The following is a 13,827-nucleotide window of genomic DNA, read 5'->3' as shown; positions in this document are numbered from 1 at the left end:
ATTCCTAGCACGGACAGAAATCAAACAAGACAAAGACCAGGAGCCCCACAAAGGAAAAAAGGGTAAATAAATCAATAAAGAGAGGACAAGAAAAAACACCGTTGGTAGCAGCAGAAAGTAAAAAAAAAAGAGAGGCCCCTACCACCACAGGTGGGCGCAGAAAGCTCCCAGCAATGGACCCACCAACCCAGGCCAGGCCCCCTCCCGTTCAACATCCCAAGCTTCACTATAAATTGACACGTTCCCCCACGCCATTCGGCTCAGCTCAGGCAACGGCAGCAGCAGCAGCAGGAAAGGCTTCCCCAGTCCCAGTCGTCGCAGCACTCGCGATTTCCCGTGTCCACCTCCTGCCCAGCTGCCTACTACTCCCCTTCCCTCCCGCTACGCCCACGCGCCCACCTACCCAAAACAACCGCGCGGCCCTCGTCTCCCTCGGTGCCACCTCTTCGGAGTCCGGACATCGATCGGCAGCTACAGGCTCCCACCTCCAGCACGGCGGCGGCGATGGCAATGGACGCGGCTGTGGCCGAGAAGAGCGGCGGCGGCAACGGAGCGGCCGCGGCCGCGGCCGCGGCCGCGCAGGCGGGGAACGGCGGCGAGAGGCGGTCGCGGTTCCAGCGAATCTGCGTGTACTGCGGCAGCGCCAAGGGCCGGAAGCCCAGCTACCAGGACGCCGCCGTCGAGCTCGGCAAGGAGCTGGTACGTGGCCGCGCCTCTTCAGCTCCCCCGAAAAATCCCCGCCTTTACGCGGCGGAACCCCAGCAAAAATCCAATCTTTGCGGGGGAATCGCCGCCCGCCCTGGTCCCCCAGACCCAGATCAATCTCGCGCCTCTCTCGCTCCACTCGATTGCGCCTCTGCGGTGGCGTGTGCCGCCGCCTGCTGCCGTGGCGCACGCCGCGTCCAAGTGTGATCATGTATCCGCGCGCGCGCGCGGCTCGCCGGCTGGGACGCGGCAGCGGCAAACCTTGCTCGGCTGCTCGCCATCCGGGGAGCCGAAAGGCGCCGCGATCCTTTGCCGTTTCGGGCGGTGGTCTCGTAGCTGAATGGTCGCCGCGGACCATGATGGATGATGGCTGCCGCGCGCGGACGCGGTGACCTCACTTGCCTCACCAAATGAACAATCTTTGCTTCTTTCCTCGGCGCACCGGAATCCCAATTTTATCAGCAACAAATGTCACCGTTTGTTTAATTGTTTTTCTGCATTTCTCGAGGTAATTGTTGGTGATGAGTGGATGAATTTTTCCTGGTGCAGGTGGAGAGGGGCATAGACCTGGTCTACGGGGGAGGATCCATTGGCCTCATGGGGCTGGTCTCTCATGCAGTTCATGATGGAGGCCGCCATGTGATTGGGTGAGCATCCTAACCTCCCTCCCTCTCTCTCTCTCTCTCTGGACAAGTTGTGCTGTGGGCGTGCCAGGCGCCTCTCCTCCTTGATGAGTGCTCCTGCTGTGGGTGCACGCTTCCTGCGCCTTCTTGTATCAAATGGCAGCTTTTGATCGCTACAGCCATGGCGCTGCCCCCTGGGTATGCCGTTGAGACGTTTGAGTCTCTTGCTGCATCATTTCAGCAGGAGCCATTTTGAATGCAACTGGGTTGGGCTTCATCACTCACGGCCTCACTGGAGTGGAAGCACCTTTTGGCCTGGCCTCCGAAAGGATGCTCGGTTGCATTCTCCAAATGTCCATTGAGTTGCAACTTGCAAGGGGGGCAGGCAGTGCTCTCTTCTCTCTTCTTTAGGGTGTGTTTAGTTGAGAAAAAGTTTGGGTTTTGGTACTGTAGTATATTTTGTTGTTACTTGAAAAATAATATCCAATTATAGACTAATTAGACTTAAAAGATTCAGCTCGTGGTAATCAATTAGACTGTGTAATTAGTTATTTTTTTTCAACTGTATTTAATGTTCCATGCATGTGTCCGAAGATTCGATGTAACGGGTGCTGTGTAAAAATTTTTGGGAACTAAACAGGGCCTATTAATCTTTGCCTTAATAATTGTGCAGCGTTTATTTGCTCCAGTCCATAGTCTGCTGCTCTCTAGACTGTCTCTAGCTGTGCCGTGCCTAGCCTGAGCTAGCTCCTGGCTTGCCAGTTTTCTTGCAATGGGAAAGACCATGGCCTGATGCTTCTACCTGCTTGACTGCTTCATGCTGGAAACTGATGTGCCTTTCTGTTTCCCCTCTTTTCTTGATTGCAGGGTCATCCCAAGATCCTTGATGCCCAGAGAGGTGAGCTTCTTCTTGTACATCCAGGAGACTTGCATTTGACTTACTGCTGCTGTTTTGGAATGCATGTCTGGCCGCTTTCGTGATGATGCCTGTGGTCACAATGCATGCATCTGTGTGAACAATGCGTACACGAAGTACCAATAAATAACAAGGGACCTTTTGTGTAGGGAGACATGATGCATTTATGTCCATCACATGAATCTAATGCTCCTGACCTAAAACATTGGGTACTGCACTTCAATAGATATTCAGGCTTTAAGATTTTACTGCACTACCGCACTTGCTTGCTCTTCTGAAGTTTTTACTCCCTCCGTCCCAAAAGAATGCAATTCTCGCTTCTCGAGGAGTCAATGGTTTTCAAATTTGACCAAGATGTGTGCAAAAGATATCAACATTTATAATACAAAATTAGTATCAATAGATTAATGATGGGATATATTTTCGTAATAGATTTTGATCGATACATAAATGTTAATATTAATCATTATAGACATGGTCAAACTTTAACAAATTTGACCGGCACGAATCCCATAATTGCGTTCTTTTTGGGACCGAGGGAGTATTGGATTTGCATGTAGTAACTGCTTGTGTTCTTTACTTCTTGTACTGCACCTGCACTTTCTTATGTTGAAAGTAGATTTGGTCCCTGTGTGAATCCTCTTGGTCGGCATCCTTGACGAGCGCATTATGTGGAACTAGTCTTATGTTTTCTAGTAAGAAGGATGAGCTCACGTATAACCATTATTGCCATGCATTGACATACCTGAAACATACATTCATATCTGTCCAGGGATTAGCGCCACATTTCTAATTTCAGCGGAGTATTTAAAAGAGTGCCAGATGCTTAGATTCCAAGTTTCTTCTTTTGCAGGTTACTGGCGAACCTGTTGGGGAAGTAAGGGCAGTCTCCGGCATGCACGAGAGGAAAGCTGAGATGGCTCGATTTGCTGATGCTTTCATAGCATTACCTGGTATGGTTCTTTAGTCAAATCACAATATGATTTTTCTTGTGAACTGATGGTCCTGGAGTGCCAAACTTGACACAGTCCCCCTTGGCGTTGCATTGCAGGCGGCTACGGGACGCTGGAGGAGTTGCTTGAGGTCATCACCTGGGCACAACTAGGAATCCATAAGAAGCCGGTAACAACTGATTCTGATACCTTGTTGCATCCAAACCAAAACTTGCTCATGGGCACACAATAATTTAGGGTCATGTGCAGTGCCTCCAAGTTTCAGGATTCCCTTTGTCCTATCAAATTCTGTATCCCACTAGTTTATCATAAAGTCATTTGATTAGAGATATTGTGATCTTTATGAACATCTTGCCTTGATCGTGGCTTCGTGGCGCACGGTGCACCCATGTGAACGGCTGGGGTTTTTGGATGTCCAGAGACAAACCGTTGAATTATTAGTTTAGTTTTAGTTAGCCTAACATCCGCATATGTTAATTAGAACTTAGTTGGGGGAGCATGCGAGAGCGCTCTCTGTTGTTTATACGCTTTGTCCACTCAATTACTTATGAATATTTCGACAAAGCTAATAGGGTGATTCCGGCGGATCTTGTACCAGTCAAACTTGGCATTTGGAAAGGAATGTGTATTTGGCAACTTCTCTAAACAATTTGCCCAGCGTTAGTGAGCCACAAATGATAGATAGCTGAAAAGATTTGAACAATCAAGCCAATTTGTTATCGACTCTGATTCGTCAGCGGTTACTATTATTGGAGCCTGCTGGGCCCCACCAAATTGATAAAAATGGTGCAGTATTGTATCAACTGGGATTATTGGCCCTACATAATCCTTCCTGTGAGGAATAGGCTACCAGTCGTCAGTAGTTTAAAGCTTCATAACCTTGTGATTTTTCCCCCATAATAACCAACAACCATTCACCTCTGGGAATTTTGTATTTAACTGACTGTAAATATTCACCAGGTCGGACTTCTGAACGTGGACGGGTTCTACGACCCGCTGCTATCCTTCATCGACATGGCCGTGAACGAAGGGTTCATAAAGGAGGACGCCCGGCGCATCATCATCTCGGCTCCTACGGCGAAGGAGCTTGTTCTCAAGCTTGAGGTGAAATTCCAATTCCGATCCATTGCTCGCGAAGCAGCGGATGCCATTTTTGACCGGCTGCTTCTCACACCTTCCCGCACGTGTGATTCGCAGGAGTATGTTCCCGAGTACGAGGTCGGTTTGGTGTGGGAGGATCAGATGCCGCCGGCGGCGGCGGCGGCGCACGGCTTCGTCCCGGAGCTGGAGCCCGGGATCGCCTCCTCCTGATCCGGACGCCGGCTCGCCCACACCTAACCAGATTCTGACCGACAGCCGGCCCCCCAAGCAAGTAGTAGCATCATCTCTAACAAAGCAAGAACGCGACGTTCTAGCTCTAGCTCCCTCTCTCGCCGCCTGTCAATTGCTCTCTTTTGGGACGGACAGCGGCGTTAATCCTTAGCATCTTTAGTAGCTGCAGTGCAGTGCCTGCTCTAGTCCTCTCCCTGTCATGGTCATGGCTGTGGCTCCCCTTTTGCTCCTAGAAGTAGGAAGGCACGCGTGTAAATTCCTCCCGGTATGTGGCGATCCCGATTGCTCGCACGTGTGGCGGACGGACGGACGGATGGAAACATGGATCAATGGATGATGTATTTTGTCCGGAACTCGTGCAGATGATGATTCGTTCGTGCTCATTCATTCCCAATCTGCAATGTCTCCGGGCCTTCTTCCGGGCGGGCGCCGCGGTGCCTGTGCGCGTGAGTGGACTTGCTCATGTGATCTTCCTTTCCTCCAGGGCCCTCCCGCTCCCGGTGGTGGGCGCTGCGGTTCCGGCGTCGCTGTCGGGGCGGGCGACGGATGGGATCGGAATCTGTCCGTCGGCCGGCCGGGGGTGTCGCCGTGTCGGCAGCGGAGGGCAGGAGGACACCGGTGGGGTCTCGCGGCGGCGACCCGCGGATGGCGCCTGTCGCGCGCTTTCGGTTGGTGCCCTCCGACCGCCGCCTCTGTTTTTCCTCCCGGGGAGAGAAAGGCGAGCTTGACATTGGCGCCCAGGTCGTTCCCCGACACGCGGGGAAGGAAGGAAAGATGAGAGCAGAGCGGCGACGCCATTGGGAAAGGAATGCCACGGCTCCTGATCTGGACACGTGGGTCCCGCGTGGTAAATCAACGGGGTTTGTTAGGGCGGTACGGGTACTTCAGAGAGACTAATGATTTAGTTTTGCTGGCGGCAAGAATTTTTACAGTTCACCTTTCAGCCCATTTGTATAATAGTTGCTCTCCAATATAAATATACGGTCCACTTATCTATTTTACAAAAAAATTTTGGTTCTTGTGTCCAAATTGGCTGTAAGCTAACAGCCCAAATCCCCACCAGATGATCAGAACGCAGGAAGGAAGCGTACGGCTCCCTGTTCCCTACGCCACAATTGACTAGTCCCTTGATGACACAAGGTGTAAAAAATAATAAAAAAATAAAATAAATTAGAGTTCCATCAACTTGAGGAAGGTAAACTTGTAATTTAATGTCTTAGATTTACAACTCTAAAAGTTCATTCGTAGGTCCATACACCTCCACCTAGCTCATGTACTGATATCACACCAACATGAATCACCACAGTATCTACATGTCGCTGGATTTTTGTAAGAAGGGTGAAATTTGAGCCCTGATTTCAAATCAAGAGCATAGGGTGAGGAGAGACGAGGAATGAAATACTTATGTTGGAGATTATTGATATGTATTAGGATTCAAAGGGGGGCTAACGGACCCCGTAATATGGGTGAAAAAGTAGGGGATGATGGCATGGGAAAGGTGGAGGAGGCTAGAGAGGGACTCAACAACATGTGAACTGTGGTAGAGGATATTACATCATCCACGCGCTCGGATGACCGGATATGGTGGCAAAATCTCGTGATGATGTTAGAATTGGGTCAATCTAGAATAGTTCTCGGAAAGGAGTTGAAAGATCCAAAAGTTGTACTTTCAGAGTTTATGGATCTATGTTTTCAAAGTTTATATGAAGCTGATGAGTGATACAAATTACAAGTTGATGGATCGAAAAATATACTTTTTAAAATTCGTGAATCTAAATGACAAACCGTACGTACGTGTGGAGAGTAGCATTTGGTCCATGTACAGTAATGCCGTTGCCCTTACTCATACGAACAACTTCTATACACTCATGTAGTTATATAAAGTGGGGCCTGAGCGGCGCGCCATCTTCGCGGTAACATCATCGATTATCATTAGTCGTAATCCGGTGATTGCGAATGAAACGAAAGGAAAGGATGGAGCAGTTTCCTTTCCCCGGGGGGCCCATCTACTCTTCACGCACGGGGGTGACGTCGACGTTGTTTAGGCGGAGGAAGGATGCTTCACCCAAGTCATGACGTTCCGCATAGAATAAACATCCCGGCGACGGTTCGGTTGACGCTCTTTTCGCCCGTGGACGGTTCCACGCCGTTTTCAGCCCCCCTTTTCTTTTCCCCCGTCTTTATGTCGTCCGATTTGTCAAACAACTGCCGTGCGTTCTCTCTGTGTTACCGACGGCATCGTGTAGACGACGGATTCCGACAGCTGCGTGTATTACTACCCGACAGCTGCGTGTATTACTACCGGCTAGTGATCCGATCCGTCGGTAATTATTTTTTTCGGTAATTTTTTTTGAAAACTGACAGTAATAGACAACCAATAGTATGAAAGCAAGTATTATAGATGACTGCAAGCTACCTAAATACTATGCAAAGAAGAGAGGAGAGAGAAAAAAATGGAAGCTCTACTTACCGCCGGCTCAAACTGACGGTAGTAGACGGTCACTAGTCTAAAACTAAGTGTTATGGATAGACGCAAGCGGGGTAAATCCTACACGGAGAGAGCCACCGGCTCAAACAAGCGCTCCAATCTCTTTTTGTGGGCATGGAACTCAACGGAGCGGCTGCAGCGAAGAAGCTGGTGTATGCGCACGCAGGCAGCCGGCCGGCTACGTTATTAACCTGCCCTAATACAGTGGCTGCTAAGAGTCTACGAGTAATTTTTGTTTTGTTTTTATTTTATTTTACGGTGGCTGCGGTTTCACGATGTCAAAGAGTGCGGAGTTGGTACAACCGGGTAAAACTAAATTGACCGCAAATTTCGCAAGCTCTCAAGTGGATTTTTTAGTATGTGGTTTTGACTGGACGACTTGAACTGGTGGCACGGTAGATAGACATGCTTTGACGCATGCCCCCCCGGGTGCTTTTGCTCGGACGCAAGCACGGCGTTGACGCGTTACGCTGGGTAAAATGGTCAATGCTAATCTATGGCCCCGGCGGAAAAAGGCAACAGCAAAGTTCCGAAACAGAGGCCTGGGCGCCTGGCAGCCATCTGAACAGGATGACCCTGGAGGACAGCCATGCACAGCACGCTGCCCCCTCAAGGGTGCGCACCTGGAATGATAGCAAACGGTGACATACTTAACGCAACATTTTGACAAGAGGAAAACATTATAATGGCAAGAGGTCATCACTCATCAGGTCCGCACAATTATGAATTGGCTCAATCGAGTAGATACAGTACAACATATCTTTACTGCAGAAAAAGAAAAAGGAAGAACAAAGCAGTATACATCGTGATGACGTGATGTTTTGTGTGATCTGAGGAAGTTGAGCTACTAAATTGTCCTTTGTCTGGACTGATCATCAAAATCCCTCGGCAGTGCAATGGGAGTTACAACACAATCCAGTTATTTGTCACTATCGGATACACTAAACAAGGAAAGCGATGCCTGTTTTTCACTCAAATGGAACGGGTGTGCCCTGCTTCTTGTTGATAATGGCCATGGCCAGGTACCTAGTGCCCATTCCGATAGGCGTCTGGTCCTCAGGGCCTTCCCAGAATGGGGCTTCACCATCCCCAACTAGCCGCCAGTAGCCCGTTCTCAATGATTCTGCCTGCTCCTCAGTGCAATTTTGCAGGAGAGCTTCTACCCTGAAGTTGATACCAAGAGAACCCAAGAACTGGGATTGAGTAATTGGCCCATGGACTGAGATATCATCTGCAGAAATGGTGAGAAAAAAAAACCCGTGTAAGAAAATTTAGTCTGAACATAAACACTAGAAGTAGAAAAGTTAACAACACCCACCTGAAGCTTCCAGAGCGGAGTGCCTGATTGAAGCAAAGTCGACATAGGCACTGAGATCAGCAGAGCCAGGGTCATCTAAAATGTGGACAAACTTGTGCTTACGGATTGCCTGCATTTATTTTAGTCAGTGACCAAACCATAATTCCAGTACATTATATTATTGTTATCATTCAAAGATAGGACAAAATAAAAGCTCAATAAGCTGTGTATCAAATAATGCAGAAGTTCAGGCCCTGAATTTATGTATTACTCCCTCCAGTCTCAAAACACAGCCTAATAGCGTCAATATTGTGGAAGTAAGTTTCAACACAAATATTCAAACATCATTTTCCATGTATCCAATCTAAATTTTCAGGGACATCAATAACAACAGCAAGTTTGACTGCACATATAGTCGTATACCAAAACACCACTTTTTGTGACCGTAGGGAGTATTGTCTCTACGAAATCAACACAGACTAGCTACAAGGCTTTAAGAGTTTATCTTAGTTATATAAACAGTCAACAACACCTTGAGTTTAAGTCAGGTATATCAACACCTTGAGTTTAAGTCAGGTATAATAAAATGGTTTTAAAATCCAAACCTGGAGACTATCAGATACTATTCCGTCTTTGCCATAGTCAATAATGAGAGCACCTCCTCCATCTGAACTAATTCTATCTGCAATTTGTTCAGTAAGCTCCATTGCCTTGGGGCAGACTTCAATATGCTCAACCTTCTCAAGCTCCTCAGAGCTAGCCCATCCACAACGCTTGGAGAGGTAAAGTAAAGAAGCTGTAGGATGGGGAGACAGAACAAAGCGAAACCTGCTGCAAAGTTAGCATTACACATTTCCTTAAGATTAAGAACACATAAACACATTTGGTAAAACTCACGAAGAGTCTTCTGCAAGATCCACCATCTTTTCTGACCAGCCACGTGATGCTTTCTGCCAAAAAAAAGATTATTCAGTCCAGGGAGTACAAAATAGTTGGTCAGTGAGTGGATAAGAGCCATAAGAACTCAATTATAATTAACTACGGAAACAAACCTGAAATTGATGGATTGGTAAGGCATCATAGAATTCATGTGCAATAATTATGGTTGGCGCTGCATATATGAAAGTTACAGATAAGGAAAATATAAGAAAACCCCATCGAGAAGTGTAAAAGAAATAAACTTGAAGAAAGCCAAATACATGACAGTAAACAGTTGCAAAGGAAAAAACTGTCTGATACAGTGATACTTGAAACAAATACAGCAGGTTAAATATTATGCATATTCCATGCATAAAGTAACTAAACTAGTAGATCAGCAATGGCGAGATAGATGCTTTGTGATCAAGTGATGTAGTGTACCAACACTTGGGCTAGAGCCTCAACTCTACCTTAGCTACAAGATTGGGGTTATGTCCTATTCCCTCCGTAACTCAAATATTTCACGGTAACTTGATGCCAATAGCTGTGTTATCGTTGCTATTCCATAGAGAAGTACACTGCAGTCTCACAAACCCATACTGTTGCTCCATGACATATATGAAGGCACACTCTGTACCGCAATGAAATTATAAAACTGTACAATTTTTCCTAATGTCATGTGGTAAATTGCCTCATAGTTTTCACAAAAATACCTTAAGATGAATGGCATCATAAAAGTTGATGATTAAAATGTTTATGATAATATCAACATTCTACTATAGAGATCAATAAATTTTAAAAAGCTATTGATTAAACAGCCAGTTCTAAATGAAAAGAGCCTCGTACATCCTGAAGGAACCTGTTCTAGGGAGGCATGCCAATAAACAGGGGCTCCACAAAGCTTGCTAACTGTTCTTTTGCCATCATCAACAGGTTCGTCTTCACATTTCAAAGTATTATACTGAATTTTTTGCAATGTAGGGCTGCACTCAACCAAGTTAATGCTGAGTGCCTTGGTGAAATTAACAAACTTTGCTGAACCCTGTTGAAATGGAGACATCCACTTAGAACAGGACAATGGAATTTCAATAGCTGATAGAAGCAAGATAGAAAACATACACGAAGTAAATCAGCCAAAAGGGTTCCTCGTCCTGGGCCAAGCTCAATCAGATTCACCTTCTCCGGCTGTCCCATTTGTTCCCAGAGGCACATTGCCCATACGCCTATTATCTGAGGCAATAATCACCATTAGATTCTCTCAACTTTGCAGCACAAAAACAATAATTCAGCAGTTTTAGAACATCCACTGTAGATGTATAACATACTTATACTATCAATGTCTGATAGGTAATACTGTGTGCAACACAGAAATGGAATAGCAGCACAATTAGTTTTATGAATCTCATCAGCGCCTTCTTGACTTCAAAAAATAGCATGCCTTTTACAGTTGCCATTTTTATTACTTGAAACACATAATTCATTACTGCATTGTGATTAAGTAGTTATACAGCACACTGATGCTCTTCATATTAGTGTTGTCAAAGCAATCAATTAATGAGTACCACTGCACCAGTTACCTCTCCAAACATCTGGCTGACCTCTGGCGAGGTAATGAAGTCTCCCCCCTCCCCAAACACATCCCGGTTGATATAGAATCCACATTGCGGGTTCGTCAGCACCTCCTCCATGTATTCAGCTACACTGATCGGACCACTTCGAAACTGACACCACCACAGTCACATCAAAATGGGCGATTCACATTTCCGCATTGGGAGCAACAGAGACTAACATAGAAACAAATCGAGGCACCTTTATGATGCTCTTGAGGTGCTTGACGAGCTCGGAGTCGGACGACGGCTCGTGCGAGTGCTCTGCCGCATTGACAAAGCATCTAATCATTAGGAACCCTAAACCCACACACTTGGGTGCGTTGCACGGGACTGAGAGAAACAGAGGCGGAGCGGACCTGGTGGGTTGTAGAGGCCGGAGCGGTCGACGGCGATGCTGAGCCGGGAACCGGCATCATCATTGGAGATCTCGGGTGATTCTTCTTCATCCGCCGCCTCATCGCGGCCGGCGGCTGAGGACGAAGAAGGCGACGAGGACGAGAAGGTGGTCGGGGTAGACGAGAAGCGGGCCAGGAGGGAAGAGGCGAGTGGAGGAGGGACGCGCCGGTGAGTGGCACCACCGCAGGGACCGCCGGAGACATGAGGGGCGAGGCGGCGGAGGAGGGCGGCGGCGGGGCCCCGAAGCATCTCGACGCCGGAGACAGGTGAAGTGTGAGCGGATTTGGCCGGAGCGTTAGACGAGGGAGAGAAAAAATAAAACAGGTTGCGGTTTCGCTCGGCCTAGTGAACAGTCCATTTGGCCTGCTCCAGAAAGAATTGCTGTCTAAATTCTACCATACCCACCCACCCTACCCGCATAACGCTTTCCAATTGTTTGAATTGGCAATTCCTCCTTGTTAGAGTATATTAGGCAACTCCGGATATGGTTAGTTTAGGATTGATTGTAATCCCGGAATAACCTTTCTTATCTCTAGGAGAAGCTACTTGCCATCCAAACTATGTACTCTATATATACCGCCCAAGGGGCTCAATGCAATACATCGACCACATTAGACACATCCTACTTTCCTACGTGATGTCAGAGGGTCACGATCCTGTGACCTAACTAGGCTTCCGCTGCCGCCGCCGCCACCGCGCCGCCCCCGGGGAGATCGATCTCCGCTGGGGGCGGCGCCCTCGTAGGATGCCCGGCGCATCCTTCTGAGCCGCCATGCCTGTCGTCGTCAAGTACAGCAAGGGGACCTACCTCGCCGCCAGGATTCGTCGCCAGCGCCGCCGTCTTCGCCTCCCCAACCGAGCGCCCCGCCGGCCACGTGCCCCCCAATCCTCTCCTCCAACACCATCGCCACCCTCTCCAGTCTGTCCGTTCGTGTTGCTACCGCTACGACTGCGGGGGATGTTAGAGTATATTAGGCAACTCCGAATATGGTTAGTTTAGGATTGATTGTAATCCCAGAATAATCTTGCTTATCTATAGGAGAGACAACTTGCCCTCCAAGCCATGTACTCTATATATACCGCCCAAGGGGCTCAATGCAATACATCGACCACATTATACGCATACTACTTTCCTACACTCTCTTTTAGCAATCAGCGATGACTCCTTCCTTTAGTTTTGAATTGGCAATCATTGTTTTAGATTGACAATGACACCTCCTTCCATTCATTTGAATTGATTATTCCTTTTTCTTGGCAATCATCGCAGAAACCTCTTTCCATTTACTCAGATGGAAGAAGCGGTGGTTCTACCATTATATATTTTTTCCCATGGATGAGAGGGTTCATCTTTACTCAATTTTATAAATGGAAGAGAGGTTAAATATATAGTGAGTTCAAAATATATAATGGTAGAACCACCGCTTCTTCCATCCGAATCAAAATCATGTACAAGATGTCACAATTTTATAAATAGACTTGAATGATCCTTGGCTTCCGTTGCATCCTTAGACTTGAATGATTTTGATTCGTATAGTACAAGGGAGCTTTGCTTCGATTCAAGGTAGGCAAAATTTACTATGCTGCATGCTTTGCTTTGGAATTTATTTGCGCGCAAGGAATCATGCATGGTGTGATAGTACTTCATTTTATATAAGTGAATAAGTGTTACTTATGTAAGTTGGACCTTTTATATCCATAAATATAATATAAATATAAAAGTATAAATATATGCATGTCAGATACACCCAATGGATGCATTAAAAAAATACCAATCTTTCCTCCAAAACTCATGTTTTTTTTTCACCTAGCCTTTTACGTGTACCCACATAGCCTATGTTCCTTCTTGATGCACTTTGTGGTCCGTAATTAGTTTTTTAGTAGAATTTAGTTGTTTTAGTCTCATGTTATTTTTAAATATAATTAACCTTTAAACCTGTGCTATTTTTAATATAATTATTCTTTAAACACGTGCCTGTGGCATGTGCACCTCTACTAGTACTGAGTAAAAACGGAGGCAAATAGTAACCGAACATAAAAATTGAATTTGGGTTAAAGAGCACTCAATTTGGGGATGCTAGCATCGGAGCCGTTGTTGTTTGATATACCATAAAATTTTCACTGCAACAATGTTGCACGTAACATGATTGGTTCAAACTTCTTTCTATGTTGCACAATGTATGGACGCACGAGCTTGGGCGCGAGCCATCCATTGATTACTTCATCCTCTGCCCGAACTCACGCTCCATCCATACATAGCGGCACCACAGGCCGTGTAAGACTGGACCGACGTTAACCCCCGCTCCACCCATACACAGCGACACCGCACCCTGCGTGAGACTTGATGTGCTTTGAAGTGGAGCGGGCTTTGAAGTGAAGCGGACGAGGGAATTTTTTTCAACGCACAGATAAACTGCGCCACCTTCAGCCTAACAATTTCCTTCCCATGAGGGCTCGAATTGCAGCCGGCAGAGTGCTAACCGCACTACTAGACCAACTGGGCTAGGGGCCGCTGGCGAGGAATCAAGAACTTTGTGAGATCAAGAATCCAGGTGTGGCTGACAAGCTCATTTCCCAAGCTTGTTAGTTTTC

General features: G+C 47.0%; 2 protein-coding genes across 3 annotated transcripts; one reads left to right on the top strand and one right to left on the bottom strand.

The window, feature by feature from the left end:
• Window positions 1–268: 268 nt before the first annotated feature.
• LOC120675692 (cytokinin riboside 5'-monophosphate phosphoribohydrolase LOG-like) lies at window positions 269–4,912 on the top strand. Of its 2 annotated transcripts, XM_039956893.1 has the most exons (7): window positions 269–699; window positions 1,255–1,352; window positions 2,196–2,226; window positions 3,098–3,197; window positions 3,296–3,366; window positions 4,158–4,301; window positions 4,395–4,912. In XM_039956893.1, exons 1-7 carry the CDS (start codon window positions 505–507, stop codon window positions 4,506–4,508), a joined length of 753 nt encoding a protein of 250 aa, XP_039812827.1. In that variant the 5' UTR covers window positions 269–504; the 3' UTR covers window positions 4,509–4,912. The 2 variants fall into 2 exon arrangements, with proteins under 2 accessions (XP_039812827.1, XP_039812826.1); XM_039956892.1 differs by having other exon boundaries at window positions 271–699; window positions 4,158–4,912.
• A 2,788-nt stretch (window positions 4,913–7,700) lies between these two features.
• LOC120674072 (protein arginine methyltransferase NDUFAF7, mitochondrial-like) lies at window positions 7,701–11,566 on the bottom strand. The gene is made up of 10 exons (XM_039955165.1): window positions 11,199–11,566; window positions 11,042–11,103; window positions 10,810–10,953; window positions 10,352–10,462; window positions 10,079–10,274; window positions 9,367–9,425; window positions 9,212–9,264; window positions 8,920–9,142; window positions 8,336–8,444; window positions 7,701–8,248 (listed from the first exon to the last, which is right to left on the bottom strand). Exons 1-10 carry the CDS (start codon window positions 11,485–11,487, stop codon window positions 7,986–7,988), a joined length of 1,509 nt encoding a protein of 502 aa, XP_039811099.1. The 5' UTR covers window positions 11,488–11,566; the 3' UTR covers window positions 7,701–7,985.
• Window positions 11,567–13,827: the final 2,261 nt, after the last annotated feature.

This window comes from Panicum virgatum, chromosome 5N (assembly GCF_016808335.1).
Source record: "Panicum virgatum strain AP13 chromosome 5N, P.virgatum_v5, whole genome shotgun sequence".
Classification (NCBI taxonomy): domain Eukaryota; kingdom Viridiplantae; phylum Streptophyta; class Magnoliopsida; order Poales; family Poaceae; genus Panicum; species Panicum virgatum.
This window is presented reverse-complemented; position numbering and strand designations above follow the sequence as displayed.

Excerpts from the sequence above, each read along its gene's own strand:
- LOC120675692 (XM_039956892.1), top strand. The coding sequence starts at position 505 with ATGGCAATGGACGCGGCTGTGGCCGAGAAGAGCGGCGGCGGCAACGGA. Across the intron at positions 1,353-2,195 it reads GGAGGCCGCCATGTGATTGG|GGTCATCCCAAGATCCTTGA; the intron begins GTGAGCATCCTA and ends TCTTGATTGCAG. Across the intron at positions 2,227-3,097 it reads GATCCTTGATGCCCAGAGAG|GTTACTGGCGAACCTGTTGG; the intron begins GTGAGCTTCTTC and ends CTTCTTTTGCAG.
- LOC120674072 (XM_039955165.1), bottom strand. The coding sequence starts at position 11,487 with ATGCTTCGGGGCCCCGCCGCCGCCCTCCTCCGCCGCCTCGCCCCTCAT. Across the intron at positions 10,275-10,351 it reads TTTTGGCTGATTTACTTCGT|GGTTCAGCAAAGTTTGTTAA; the intron begins GTATGTTTTCTA and ends CCATTTCAACAG. Across the intron at positions 8,445-8,919 it reads TAGTATCTGATAGTCTCCAG|GCAATCCGTAAGCACAAGTT; the intron begins GTTTGGATTTTA and ends AAATAAATGCAG.